Consider the following 14,232-nt stretch of genomic DNA (forward strand, 5'->3'; position numbering starts at 1 on the left):
ATCGGGGAAAAAAAACACTAAACTTTAAGTAGTGAAGGTCTGGAGTCACTTTGTGTTAGTTGTAGTCTTCCATTCGGCAGGCATTTGGTTTTTCTCAAGTTTTCTATCTAAAGATGATTTCACAAGGGACATCACTCCCGCAAAGCCATTTTGACGCTGCTTCTTCTCCTTCTTCCCGTGGGGGACCGGATCCAATTTCTTGGATGTTGAAGGTCCCGCTTCTACGAACTTTGCTACGATTCTTGCGAACATGGTAATGATTCTCTCGATCTCTTTTGTGGATATGACTTACTCTGAATTGTATCACTTCTACTCTTGTCTGCCTAGATTTTAACTTCAGTGAAATTACTGTACTTGGCAGATGTTTATTTTCGCCACTCCCATACGCTCTCCAAAAATGAGAGCTCAAAGCTGTGGTTTATGACTTTCCGGGGCTACGAGGTTGAAAAGAAAGGGATGAAAATCATGTACAGAGGGGGGGGGGGGGGGGGGTTGCCCAGTCGGTAGAGGCGCTGGCTTTAAAACCGGTGTGGCGTTTTCATCTTTCGCCGTGTTGATATTTCGATTCTCGGCCTCGTTGATGATTGATCTAGTATAAACTCTACACTGAACAAAAAAAACACCCTTCGATAGTACTGATGAGCGACCTTGTGTACCTTACATTCATGGGGCCAAATTTGTCCAACCAATTTTGTTTATTTAACTTAGAAATTTGATTCATCCTAAAATGTTTCCCTTCTTATTCAAGGGACGTAACCACTCGGTACACGTTTTCGAAGAATTCGATTTTGGGAGTGAAATCTATTAAATTTCACCACCAATTTTCTTCACATGCAAGAAACTGACATGCTTTTCGTCCATAAATAATTTCACTTCTTAATTTTACCAGGAAACAACATTTCAGTCTTGAGTATATATCGAGGGGGAAATATGTACACAGGCGAAAGATGAAATCGTGACACCGGTTGTTACTATCAGCATGGGTTCAACCCCCAAGTTCGGCGCGGGATGTGTGTCCCAGAGTCAACCGTGTGCAGACTCTCCTCGGTGTCCGAACACCCCCGTGTGCACGCATGCGCACGATAAAGATCCCAGGGTCACAGCGAAAGCCTCAGGCCTTGGAAACACGAATACATGCATGCAAAAATATGAAGCCCGGGTGTCCGTTCGGCCAACAGCCAATAAAGTAACCATTTCAGCACTGACCCAAGACGACCCAACCCGGTCCCTAGCCCATTTTAGGTCTCCTCTAGCAGCCGGCAGCCAGCTGTCTACATCCCCAACTGCTTCAGTTCCTGCAAATGGAATGGCAGGCCATTCCTCATGCAGGCCTTCTGCAGGAAGCTGGTAAACTCGATGCGGAACAGGACTGCAGAAGGCATCGCAAAACGCGGTGGACACACCCATTACTGAACTGTTCGGAACTTGCAAATTTTGTTTTCGACCCCCATGTTGTTTCAGAGCTTGTTGACACGTAATGCGTGAATGAAATGTCACCATATTTTGGAAAAGGATCGCAGAGATAATGAATTAAACAGGTTACAAATTTGATTCAATTTTGTTTGGTGGTTTGGAAGCTGTGTTTGTTTGCGTAAGTGGTCCCTAACTTTTTCCTATGAGTATAGATGGGGTTTTGCGTTTGCTGTACAGAATTTTGTACACGATTTTCAGCCCTATCTTTTCAAACTCGTAGCCCTGGATAGTCATAAATAGACCACAGCTTTAATTACCCCTGCGTCATTTTATTTTTTGTTAGTTTCACCTGCCAGTTATGTGGGCAGTATTTGATACTGGTACTTGTTCACTGTGTGTGTATTTTGTTTCAGTCTGTCACACTGCACACTGACCTGGGGGACATCAAGTTGGAGCTGTACTGCGAGCAGTGTCCACGAGCCTGTGAGGTCTGTTTGGCTCATCTGTTTCCAGTCTGTCTGCTTGTGTGTGTGCAGGATTTAGCCTGGAAGAAAAAGACAATGGGACATTTGTCCCCCTCAACCAAATTCTGATGGGACATTACATAGTCGAAGGCAAAACGCGCAAAGCAGGCTAGTCGGTCCGAAAATACTTTTGTCGAAAGATGCAAAATACTGTAGTGCTATTTGGTGCCATAAACACTATGATGATATGAGAATTTGCCAGTGTATCACTGGTTAGTGTGTGTGTGGGTCTGTGTTTCGATCGATTGCGTTTCTGTTGACAGTTTCCACAGAGTTAAACGCGCAAGCACAGATAGTTCACAAGATTGGTTGAATACTAATCAATTACATTTTTTTAAGAGCCAATCACAGCGCATTTTATAAACTCGCAAGTTGATCGACTTTGCGCCCGTTTTTGCTTAGGTCATTCCGAACACTTTACTCTTGTGAAAAGTGTGCATGGGGTGGCACAGTGGTACGTAATCTCAAAGTCAAAGCGCCCTTTGACGCACTGAAGGGAATTCCAATGGGACATTTTGAGATGGTATGCGCCAATGGCGCAAGGCGCACTAGTAAATGAAACCCTGGTCTCTCTCTCTCTCTCTCTCTCTCTCTCTCTCTCTCTCTCTCTCTCTCTCTCTCTCTCTCTCTCTCTCTCTCTCATACTTGTATTTAAATCGTTACAATTTGTTTCTTTGAAATTGTGTGAAAATTGTTGCCACTGAATATTGTATACAGGCATGGGAATTGTCCGCCGAATGGCGGATTTCCGCCGAATTTTTTTTTTGTTCCGCCGAAAATGCAAAAGTGTCCGCCGAAAAAATAAAGGCACCGGTTACTTTGGCCTTTGCGCAAAAGCCCGCGAAAACTTTCCGTACTTTGTTCACGCACTGCTACCGCCCGCCTCAGTTATTGAACTATTATGTTTGAAAGTAAACCAGATTGCACAGATTGTGTTACAAGTTACATTTTCCTGTTTGTCTCAACAGATAAATTTTTTTACAAATTTAAACCATATATAATACATGTAAGCAAAATTTGGTACATTTTTGTACTAAAAACTCTGATTCTAAAAACAGAATTTAATGGCAAACTTGGAGCTCAGATGACACCAGATTGCACCATCTGGGTTCTTTGGAGAAAAAAAATTTCCGGGGGGGGCATGCCCCCGGACCCCCCTAGTAAGGCTAGGCGCTTCGCGCCGTCGACTTGACGCTTCGCGTCTTCAGTTATAAATTTTCCGCCTTTTTTACAATTTTCAATTCCCATGCCTGTGTATAAATGTACTTTTTAAACAATTTATTTTAAAAGTTTCATTTTTCAAAATCCTTTTTTTTTTTTCATGTCATTTATCTTCTTTGGTTGTTTGGAGTTTGGCATCTGTCAGTGTCAGGCAAGAGACTATTCAGGCAAAATGTATTAATGGCAGAACTTTTTCAAACATAAACAATTTGTTCCAGTCTAATATTTCCCTTTCATTTGCATAAATTTTTATCATTTGCTGCATCTACAAATAATGACGGATTCATTACAACAACTAAGATCTGATTTATTATGCGTACATGAATGATGAATCTAGATTTTTGATTCGTTCAACCGTTGATAATACTTAGCTCACAATGTCTTTTTACATTTAGTAAAGTTTTGACTAAATGTTTTAACATAGAGGGGGAATCGAGACGAGGGTCGTGGTGTATGTGTGTGTGTCTGTCTGTCTGTGCGTGTGTGTGTGTAGAGCGATTCAGACCAAACTACTGGACCGATCTTTATGAAATTTGACATGAGAGTTCCTGGGAATGATATCCCCGGATGTTTTTTTCCTTTTTGTCGATATACTTTTGATGACGTCATATCCGGCTTTTTGTAAAAGTTGAGGCGGCACTGTCACACCCTCATTTTTCAATCAAATTGATTGAAATTTTTGTAAAGCAATCTTCGACGAAGGCCGGACTTCGGTATTGCATTTCAGCTTGGTGGCTTAAAAATTAATTAATGACTTTGGTCATTAAAAATCTGAAAATTGTAATAATTTTTTTTTATATAAAACGATCCAAATTTACGTTCATCTTATTCTACATCATTTCCTGATTCCAAAAACATAGAAATATGTTATATTTGGATTAAAAGCAAGCTCTGAAAATTAAAAATATAAAAATTATGATCAAAATTAAATTTCCGAAATCGATTTAAAAACAATTTCATCTTATTCCTTGTCGGTTCCTGATTCCAAAAACATATAGATATGATATGTTTGGATTAAAAACACGCTCAGAAAGTTAAAACAAAGAGAGGTACAGAAAAGCGTGCTATGCAGCACAGCGAAACCACTACCGCGCTGAACAGGCTCGTCAGTTTCACTCCGTTTTGCACAAGCGGCGGACTACGGTCATTGTGAAAAAATGCAGTGCGTTCAGTTTCATTCTGTGAGTTCCACAGCTTGACTAAATGTAGTAATTTCGCCTTACGCGACTTGTTTATATTTATAATCACAATTTTTGTTTACAGAACTTTCTGGCGTTGTGTGCGAGTAGTTACTATGATGGCTGCAACTTTCACCGAAACATTGCCGGCTTTATGGTGCAGACAGGTGACCCCACAGGTAAACATATATATATATATTAATATCCTATATACCTATATACCTTGACAGGGGCGGACGAGGGGGGGGTTTCTGGGGTTTCCGGAAACCCCCCCCAGCCAACAAAAAAAAATAATAATAATTGGTTTTTTTTGGGTTGTTGTTGTTTGGGGTATTAATCAGTGACAAAATCTGCTGCCTGAAACTGGTAATGATCATCCTCAGAATGCACCAGATTGCACCATTTTGCATCCTTTTTTTCAAAATTTTCCGGGGGGGCATGCCCCCGGACCCCCCTAGCAAGCTAGGCGCTTCGCTCCGTCGGCTCGGCGCTTCACGCCTTCACACCCATATCTTCACAATATACTTTGGGAAACCCCCCCCCCATAAAATGAACTGATCCGCCCCTGCTTGATATATACCTAATAATGAATGCGTAGCAAACTGACTGAAGACTTATGCTTTGTGTACAGGCACAGGGAAAGGAGGGGAGAGCATCTGGGGGGAATCGTTTGAAGATGAACTGAGAGAAAGTCTCAAGGTAAGAATTATGCTTTTTTCTTGTGGCTGCTGTGTTTCTCAAAGCTTCTGTTAATGTTATACATAACCTGTTGTAAGGTGATATACATAACCTGTTGTAAGGTTATCGTTTTTAACGACATTGATAATACAAACCAAGACGTCTCTTCTTCCGATTTAAAAAACACACGACCTTTACAGTAATTTTCTGGAACCGTCCTTGAGAAATGATTTATGATTGTTTCCTTATTTTATCATCAACAAATACGCTTACAGGGTTTAACCTGGGAGAAAAAGGCAATGGGACATTTGTCCCCTTCAACCAAATTCTGATGGGACATAGTCGAAGGCAAGAAGCGCCAAAGAGGTCTGTACGCGTTTTGACTAAAGATGCAAAATGGTGCAATATGGTTCCATCTGAGAATTAGCCGCTGTATCGTGTTATCTATGTATGTGTGTGTGTGTGTAATCCGATGTAAAGTATACATTTGGTGGCGCAGTGGTACGTAATCTCAATGCGCCCTTTGACGCACTGACAGGAATTGTGATAGGACATTTTCAGATTTAATGGCGCACAAGTAAATGAAACCCTGGCTTATAATGTGTGTTTTAACACACACACTGGGCACACACACAAACACTTGAACGCTCACATGCACACACACACAGATACACATAGGCACGCCTGCACACACAGAAATACGCACACCAGAGAAACTCAGAAAGGGAGAGGCAGACACACAGATAAACAACCATGCAAATACTTTCTCCTGTGTCTGTCAATACATATAAAATTACACATGGACATGCACGCACGCGCGCACACAAACACACACACTGTCTATCACAGACACGAAAATACATTCTTGCCTAGCCTCGAGTGACCCAGACTTGTCCAGCTAAAACTCGGAACACGACAATGACGCAACATACAGCATATGGCGCAGTGAAAGACTGTGACATGTTAAAAAGATGACACAGTAGGGAGACTTGAGCCAAGTTTGACCAGCCTAGACTTGCAGATTCTTCGAAAGCTCATAGGAGATGGCAAGAAAGACATTTCGCAATTCCCGTCTAAATCGTTGCAGCCGTTTCGGAGCTTATCGTCGTCGTACAAACAAACACACACAGAAACCAACTTTATAGATTAGGTGATGGCGTCATGTTAACACTCTCTTCTCATCTCTAACAAACTGACAAATTATTTTGAGAAGAAAGTTTGAAATTGTGTAAATTAGGTCTTAAAAAGGAGGGAGTCTTAAATTGGAGTTCACTTTAAAGGGTTTATGAACTCAAAGAATCTGAAAAAGCAAGGTCTTGATAAGGAGAAAGTCTTAATTAGGAGGGTCTTAAATGGGGGGTTCCACTAAGCGAGAGTGTGTGTGTGTGTGTGTGTGTGTGTGTGTGTGTGTGTGTGTGTGTGTGCGAGAGAGAGTGTGTGTGTGTGTGTGTGTGTGTGTGTGTGTGTGTGTGTGTGTGTGTGTGTGTGTGTGTGTGTGACCAAATGCATGCAAGCACCAAATGTAGACACCTGTCATAAGAATGGTGAGTGTATGTGCAGCACGAGGCATCAAGGGCCAGTTTCATAAGCTAGAAACACAGTCGATCAACTGCGGTTGAACGAGTGAAATACAGTAATCTGACAGAATTGGGTTTCACGAAGGAGATACCAGTTGGCCGACAGTACGTCTTTGCACCGGAGTCGCCGATTGCTGTGTTGCTCTCCCCCAGCACCGTGGTCAAACAAGCGCGGTGATCTGACAGAACATTTGGACTATTGGTACAGTCAGGAGCAGAATACACGCACTACGTTTTGATTCTGAAATGGTGATTGTTTTTCAAAATTTATCTGTTGGATGAGTGATTTAGAAGACAAATCGGGGTTATGCCTTGAAGACGTCACATTATGGCGTAAAAGGATTGGACGTCACGTGAAGGAATTACAAGAAGTCTCAGTCATTGTTATTCAGAGCAGGCCGAGACTAGTTTCTTCTTCAAAATCGACCATTTTCACATGCAATGAGTAAGCGGAGGTGGTAATGTTGCTAAAATTAACCATCGACTTTGCCATTTGTCTTACTGTGCAGTTGGTCGACTTCGGTTATCCGCGGGAGACTGTGATTCACTCATGAAACGCGCTTTATGGTTGTCCGGTGAACAACCTCAGTCAGGTGACGAAGCAGTCGGCCGACTGTCAGTCTGATCACGGCCATCGTGTGAAACTGGCCCCTGGATCAGTGACTGTCGGTCTGATCACGGCCATCATGTGAAACTGGCCCCTGGATCAGTGACTGTCAGTCTGATCACGGCCATCATGTGAAACTGGCCCCTGGATCAGTGACTGTCAGTCTGATCACGGCCATCATGTGAAACTGGCCCCTGGATCAGTGACTGTCAGTCTGATCACGGCCATCGTGTGAAACTGGCCCCTGGATCAGTGACCCTGGATCAGTGACTGTCAGTCTGATCACGGCCATCCTGTGAAACTGGCCCCTGGATCAGTGACTGTCAGTCTGATCACGGCCATCATGTGAAACTGGCCCCTGGATCAGTGACTGTCTGATCACGGCCATCGTGTGAAACTGGCCCCTGGATCAGTGACTGTCAGTCTGATCACGGCCATCATGTGAAACTGGCCCCTGGATCAGTGACTGTCTGATCACGGCCATCGTGTGAAACTGGCCCCTGGATCAGTGACTGTCAGTCTGATCACGGCCATCATGTGAAACTGGCCCCTGGATCAGTGACTGTCTGATCACGGCCATCATGTGAAACTGGCCCCTGGATCAGTGACTGTCAGTCTGATCACGGCCATCATGTGAAACTGGCCCCTGGATCTGTGACTGTCAGTCTGATCACGGCCATCGTGTGAAACTGGCCCCTGGATCAGTGACCCTGGATCAGTGACTGTCAGTCTGATCACGGCCATCGTGTGAAACTGGCCCCTGGATCAGTGACCCTGGATCAGTGACTGTCAGTCTGATCACGGCCATCATGTGAAACTGGCCCCTGGATCAGTGACTGTCTGATCACGGCCATCGTGTGAAACTGGCCCCTGGATCAGTGACTGTCAGTCTGATCACGGCCATCGTGTGAAACTGGCCCCTGGATCAGTGACTGTCAGTCTGATCACGGCCATCGTGTGAAACTGGCCCCTGGATCAGTGACTGTCTGATCACGGCCATCGTGTGAAACTGGCCCCTGGATCAGTGACTGTCAGTCTGATCACGGCCATCGTGTGAAACTGGCCCCTGGATAAGTGACTGTCAGTCTGATCACGGCCATCATGTGAAACTGGCCCCTGGATCAGTGACTGTCTGATCACGGCCATCGTGTGAAACTGGCCCCTGGATCAGTGACTGTCAGTCTGATCACGGCCATCGTGTGAAACTGGCCCCTGGATCAGTGACTGTCAGTCTGATCACGGCCATCGTGTGAAACTGGCCCCTGGATCAGTGACTGTCAGTCTGATCATGGCCATCATGTGAAACTGGCCCCTGGATCAGTGACTGTCTGATCACAGCCATCATGTGAAACTGGCTCCTGGATCAGTGACTGTCAGTCTGATCACGGCCATCATGTGAAACTGGCCCCTGGATCTGTGACTGTCAGTCTGATCACGGCCATCGTGTGAAACTGGCCCCTGGATCAGTGACCCTGGATCAGTGACTGTCAGTCTGATCACGGCCATCGTGTGAAACTGGCCCCTGGATCAGTGACCCTGGATCAGTGACTGTCAGTCTGATCACGGCCATCGTGTGAAACTGGCCCCTGGATCAGTGACTGTCTGATCACGGCCATCGTGTGAAACTGGCCCCTGGATCAGTGACTGTCAGTCTGATCACGGCCATCATGTGAAACTGGCCCCTGGATCAGTGACTGTCTGATCACGGCCATCGTGTGAAACTGGCCCCTGGATCAGTGACTGTCAGTCTGATCACGGCCATCGTGTGAAACTGGCCCCTGGATCTGTGACTGTCAGTCTGATCACGGCCATCGTGTGAAACTGGCCCCTGGATCAGTGCAACCCCCATTTCAGGACTTCTCTCTTTTTTAAACTATTAATTTTAATTTTTAACTATTAATTTCATTTGATTTTTCATATCTTCTGTTCATAATGGCTGCAATCTACTGGCCGTATAAAATTTCATCTCACACGGCATCACTGCAGAGCGCCTAGAACTGTACCCACGGAATATGCGCGATACAAGACTCATTGATTGATTGATAACGTCTGTAATTTTACCCACATTAAAGATTCCCTTCTTTTCGAGACCAGATTTTCATGGATGTTTGGAGGACTGTCATAACACTGGTGACTGTGTGCAGCACAGTGCTCGGGGCATGGTGTCGATGGCGAGTAGCGGACTGGACACCAACGCCTCCCAATTCTTCATCACCTATGCTAAGCAGCCGCACCTCGACATGAAGTATACCTTGTTCGCCAGGTGAGTTCATATACCTTGTTCGCCAGGTGAGTTCATATATACCTTGTAAGCCAGGTGAGTTCACTTGTGTCGGTCTTAAAGCTATCTAATTGGCTGAACCTACCTACAGTGGAACCCCCCTTTCCTTTGTCCACTCTAGCTGATAGATCAGGGGTGGAACTTACGAATTCCTCTGGATTTATCCATTTTTATGCGTCCCATTTCATCACAGTATCTATAACTTGTTGACTGAATGATATGGAGAGAAGTGAAGATGGAACAGAACACTGGAGGCTTGAGAGTTAAATTGTGCTGACTTAAAACTCCTGATAACTAATAGTAATTTTGAGCTTCAATGCATTGAATCATACTATTGCCAGTATTGGATTATGGATACATGGTTCATTACGTAAGTATGCACCATTACAATGTTACCATTGGTGTGTGAAAGTGTTGGTTTTTTTTTTGGTTGATGGGTTGTTGGTGGGTTTTTTGGAGGGGTGGGGGAGGTGAGGTGAATGTCTTTATTACCTGATCCAAACGAGTTGAATTTGAGTCTCAGAATGCACCAGATTGCACAGATTTTAATGTACCATTTAAAAAAAAATTGGGGGAGCAGGCCCCCGAACCCCTCTAGAAAAAAGGGATTTCCTCTTTTTTCATCAGTTTGCTTTGTCCACTCTAGCTGATAGATCAAGGTTCTTATCAGTGTTTGCTTTGTCCACTCTTGCTGATAGATCAAGGTTCTTGTCAGTGTTTGCTCTGTCCATTCTAGCTGATAGATCAAGGTTCTTGTCAGTGTTTGCTTTGTCCACTCTAGCTGATAGATCAAGGTTCTTGTCAGTGTTTGCTTTGTCCACTCTAGCTGATAGATCAAGGTTCTTGTCAGTGTTTGCTTTGTCCACTCTAGCTGATAGATCAAGGTTCTTGTCAGTGTTTGCTTTGTCCATTCTAGCTGATAGATCAAGGTTCTTGTCAGTGTTTGCTTTGTCCATTCTAGCTGATAGATCAAGGTTCTTATCAGTGTTTGCTTTGTCCACTCTAGCTGATAGATCAAGGTTCTTGTCAGTGTTTGCTTTGTCCACTCTAGCTGATAGATCAAGGTTCTTGTCAGTGTTTGCTTTGTCCACTCTAGCTGATAGATCAAGGTTCTTGTCAGTGTTTGCTTTGTCCACTCTAGCTGATAGATCAAGGTTCTTGTCAGTGTTTGCTTTGTCCACTCTAGCTGATAGATCAAGGTTCTTATCAGTGTTTGCTTTGTCCATTCTAGCTGATAGATCAAGGTTCTTGTCAGTGTTTGCTTTGTCCACTCTAGCTGATAGATCAAGGTTCTTATCAGTGTTTGCTTTGTCCACTCTAGCTGATAGATCAAGGTTCTTGTCAGTGTTTGCTTTGTCCATTCTAGCTGATAGATCAAGGTTCTTGTCAGTGTTTGCTTTGTCCATTCTAGCTGATAGATCAAGGTTCTTGTCAGTGTTTGCTTTGTCCATTCTAGCTGATAGATCAAGGTTCTTGTCAGTGTTTGCTTTGTCCACTCTAGCTGATAGATCAAGGTTCTTGTCAGTGTTTGCTTTGTCCACTCTTGCTGATAGATCAAGGTTCTTATCAGTGTTTGCTTTGTCCACTCTAGCTGATAGATCAAGGTTCTTATCAGTGTTTGCTTTGTCCACTCTTGCTGATAGATCAAGGTTCTTGTCAGTGTTTGCTCTGTCCATTCTAGCTGATAGATCAAGGTTCTTGTCAGTGTTTGCTTTGTCCACTCTAGCTGATAGATCAAGGTTCTTATCAGTGTTTGCTTTGTCCATTCTAGCTGATAGATCAAGGTTCTTATCAGTGTTTGCTTTGTCCATTCTAGCTGATAGATCAAGGTTCTTGTCAGTGTTTGCTTTGTCCACTCTAGCTGATAGATCAAGGTTCTTGTCAGTGTTTAATTCAGGACAAAGCAAACACTCACATTCACAATTAAACGCTTGATAATGTTAATCTTCTTGTTTTTTAAATTTGTATAACACGTTGGTTTATAAATTGAAGGAAGACAGAATGCAGCTTCGATCCATTTTAAGTAGCCTGGATTGTGTCCTTTGATGCCTTTGTGTGTACAGTGGAACCCCCCCTGTTTTAAGACTTCCTCCCTTTTAAGACCTGGCCTTTTTCAGGTTTTCTGTTGATAACCTCTTTACACTTACCCCACTGTAGGACTCGCCTACCTGTAATGGACAACTGTTGATAACCTCTTTACACTTACCCCACTGTAAGACTCGCCTACCTGTAATGGACAACTGTTGATAACCTCTTTACACTTACCCCACTGTAAGACTCGCCTACCTGTAATGGACAAGTGTTGATAACCTCTTTACACTCACCCCACTGTAAGACTCTCCTACCTGTAATGGACAAGTGTTGATAACCTCTTTACACTTACCCCACTGTAAGACTCGCCTACCTGTAATGGACAAGTGGCGTGTTTGTTGCAGAGTGATCGACGGCTTTGAGACGCTGGAATCTCTGGAGAAAGTTCCGGTCAACGAGAAGAACTACCGTCCTCTGACTGACATCCGCTTACGCAACGTTACAATACACGCCAACCCTTTAGCCGGCTAAAATAACATGATCAACCTCGTTTTCAGTGTGTGTGTTGCTATGTGCAAGAAGTGAGCTGAGCTAAAATGGCATATCAACGTCGTCATGAGTTTGGCGTAAATCATGTTAGAATTAGATAGCTTTTCAGCAGAGGGCCACAACTAATTATTTTTAAAATAAGATAGTGTTTATATTCGAACCTGGTATGGGACGGGGATGTAGCTCAGTCGGTAGCGCGCTGGATTTGTATCCAGTTGGCCGCTGTCAGCGTGAGTTCGTCCCCACGTTCGGCGAGAGATTTATTTCTCAGAGTCAACTTTGTGTGCAGACTCTCCTCGGTGTCCGAACAACCCCGTGTGTACACGCAAGCACAAGCCCAAGTGCGCACGGAAAAGATCCTGTAATCCATGTCAGAGTTCGGTGGGTTATAGAAACACGAAAATACCCAGCATGCTTCCTCCGAAAACGGCGTATGGCTGCCTAAATGGCGGGGTAAAAAACGGCCATACACGTAAAATTCCACTCATGAAAAAAAAAACCACGAGTGTACGTGGGAGTTTCAGCCCACGAACGCAGAAGAAGAAGAACCTGGTATGGCTAGAAAGATAAAGGAACGCCAAGTGGCTAACATGTATTGTCCATTGTTTTATGAAGAATATTCTCACAGAGAATTATATGCTTTGTCTAAAGCTCCGAAACATCAAAATTGACAAGAATCGAGTTATGTCATAATTCTAGGACAACGATATATTTCTTATTGAGAGAGAGAGAGATGGTTTTCTTAGTTTTCAAGTGTGTATGTGTGTTTCTGTGTGCAAGTATTGAATTGGGTGGAAATATTAGATTTTTAAAGTGTGTGTGTGTCTAAGAAGTCGTATACAGTAGTACCTGCCATATCCGGTCACCCATTAGTCATTGCAAATGTGACCGCAAATATCAGGTGGCCGTTCACTACAGGCCCCCTCCTCCTCCAAAAAAAACCAAAAAACACGATCAAGTTTTCATGAAGAAAAGAAAGCGATCATCCACGAGCCGCCGATTCATTGTCTCTGTTAGTTTTGCTTTCGTTTATACATCTTAATTATTTGCGTGTTTAACTCGATCGTCCTGGCTAAGCTATTGTTTCGTATGTTTCTATGTGTGTTGTTTGGATTATTATATATGTATTTGAGTGTCAGATAAACAAGTGTTTCAAACTCACATCAGCTGTGATCGATCCGGAAGTGACTGCCGTAAATGTACATGTATGCGCATGTCTGTATTTAGTTTGTATTCATGTCGTCTGCTCGTGCTGTGCCGTCTGTGCACACAACACACACACACACACACACACACACACACACACACCACAGGCGCTCGCCCGCGAAAGTGACAAGTGGCCGTTAAGTGGCCGCTCCTGTCGAGTAAGAGGGGCACCTTAGGGCAAAAATCAGTGACCGTTGACCGCGTCAGACAGGTTAACGGCCATTAAGAGTCAATTATAGAAGGAAAACTCATTAGTCATGGGAAAGCTGGCCGCTCCGGGTAGGTTCACGCCCACGAAAGGGCCGGAAATGGAAGGGACTACTGTATTTGCGAGGCAGTGTGCTTGTATGCTGTTGACTTTCAACAATTTTGAATAAATGTTGATTTACCTTATGCGTTTGTTTGTTTTTATTTATAATTTACATCATTCTCTTCAGGGTTAATTCCCAAAAGTGGATGACCTGTGTGTGCATGGTTTTGAGTGAGGTGATTTCTATTTAAATATTTTACCAGATGAGTTTTTCAAAGTCATGAGCAAGAACAAAGGATGCGGGTTAATATGCAAAATCAGATTCATACATCTTTCATAAGTCCAACAAGGTTATAGAATAAAATGAAAATGTTCTACTCTTGATTTATAGCACCTTTCTTAGTGTTTGTGCAGCCGACTCCCCAAGTGCTGGCACAAATTGTACCCCTCTCTTGGAGCATGCAATTCAATTCTCCGCGGAGTACCACAAAAGCAAAACAGCGTTTTTCTTTATAGCACAATTTATCTATCACCAGAGGGTTTGAAATTCATATTTAAAAGGCCAAAATGCTTCAGCTTCTGGGGGCTATGCCACTAGACCCCTGCACCTCCCCCGCATTATTTATTTCCTTGAAACTCATTTTTCCTAGAATGGATTGCCTGTTGGATTGCTTGTTGGATTGCCTGTTGGATTGCTTCGTCTTGTAACACTGTTCT

General features: G+C 43.6%; 1 protein-coding gene across 2 annotated transcripts; it reads left to right on the forward strand.

The window, feature by feature from the left end:
• Positions 1-100: 100 nt before the first annotated feature.
• LOC138948336 (peptidyl-prolyl cis-trans isomerase-like 3) lies at positions 101-13,658 on the forward strand. 2 transcript variants are annotated; one of them, XM_070319848.1, is made up of 7 exons: positions 140-158; positions 218-253; positions 1,827-1,901; positions 4,422-4,515; positions 4,968-5,035; positions 9,343-9,461; positions 11,915-13,658. In XM_070319848.1, the coding sequence occupies exons 2-7, from the start codon at positions 251-253 to the stop codon at positions 12,039-12,041; spliced, it is 486 nt and encodes a 161-aa protein (XP_070175949.1). In that variant the 5' UTR covers positions 140-158; positions 218-250; the 3' UTR covers positions 12,042-13,658. The 2 variants fall into 2 exon arrangements, with proteins under 2 accessions (XP_070175950.1, XP_070175949.1); XM_070319849.1 differs by having other exon boundaries at positions 101-253.
• The last annotated feature ends 574 nt before the right edge of the window (positions 13,659-14,232 follow it).

The sequence above is a fragment of the Littorina saxatilis genome, linkage group LG15, assembly GCF_037325665.1.
Source record: "Littorina saxatilis isolate snail1 linkage group LG15, US_GU_Lsax_2.0, whole genome shotgun sequence".
Lineage (NCBI taxonomy): Eukaryota > Metazoa > Mollusca > Gastropoda > Littorinimorpha > Littorinidae > Littorina > Littorina saxatilis.

Bases quoted from the DNA above. Each gene is read 5' to 3' on its own strand.
- LOC138948336 (XM_070319849.1), top strand. The intron at 1,902-4,421 runs GTCTGTTTGGCT...TTTTGTTTACAG, and splicing joins AGTGTCCACGAGCCTGTGAG to AACTTTCTGGCGTTGTGTGC. The intron at 4,516-4,967 runs GTAAACATATAT...CTTTGTGTACAG, and splicing joins GCAGACAGGTGACCCCACAG to GCACAGGGAAAGGAGGGGAG.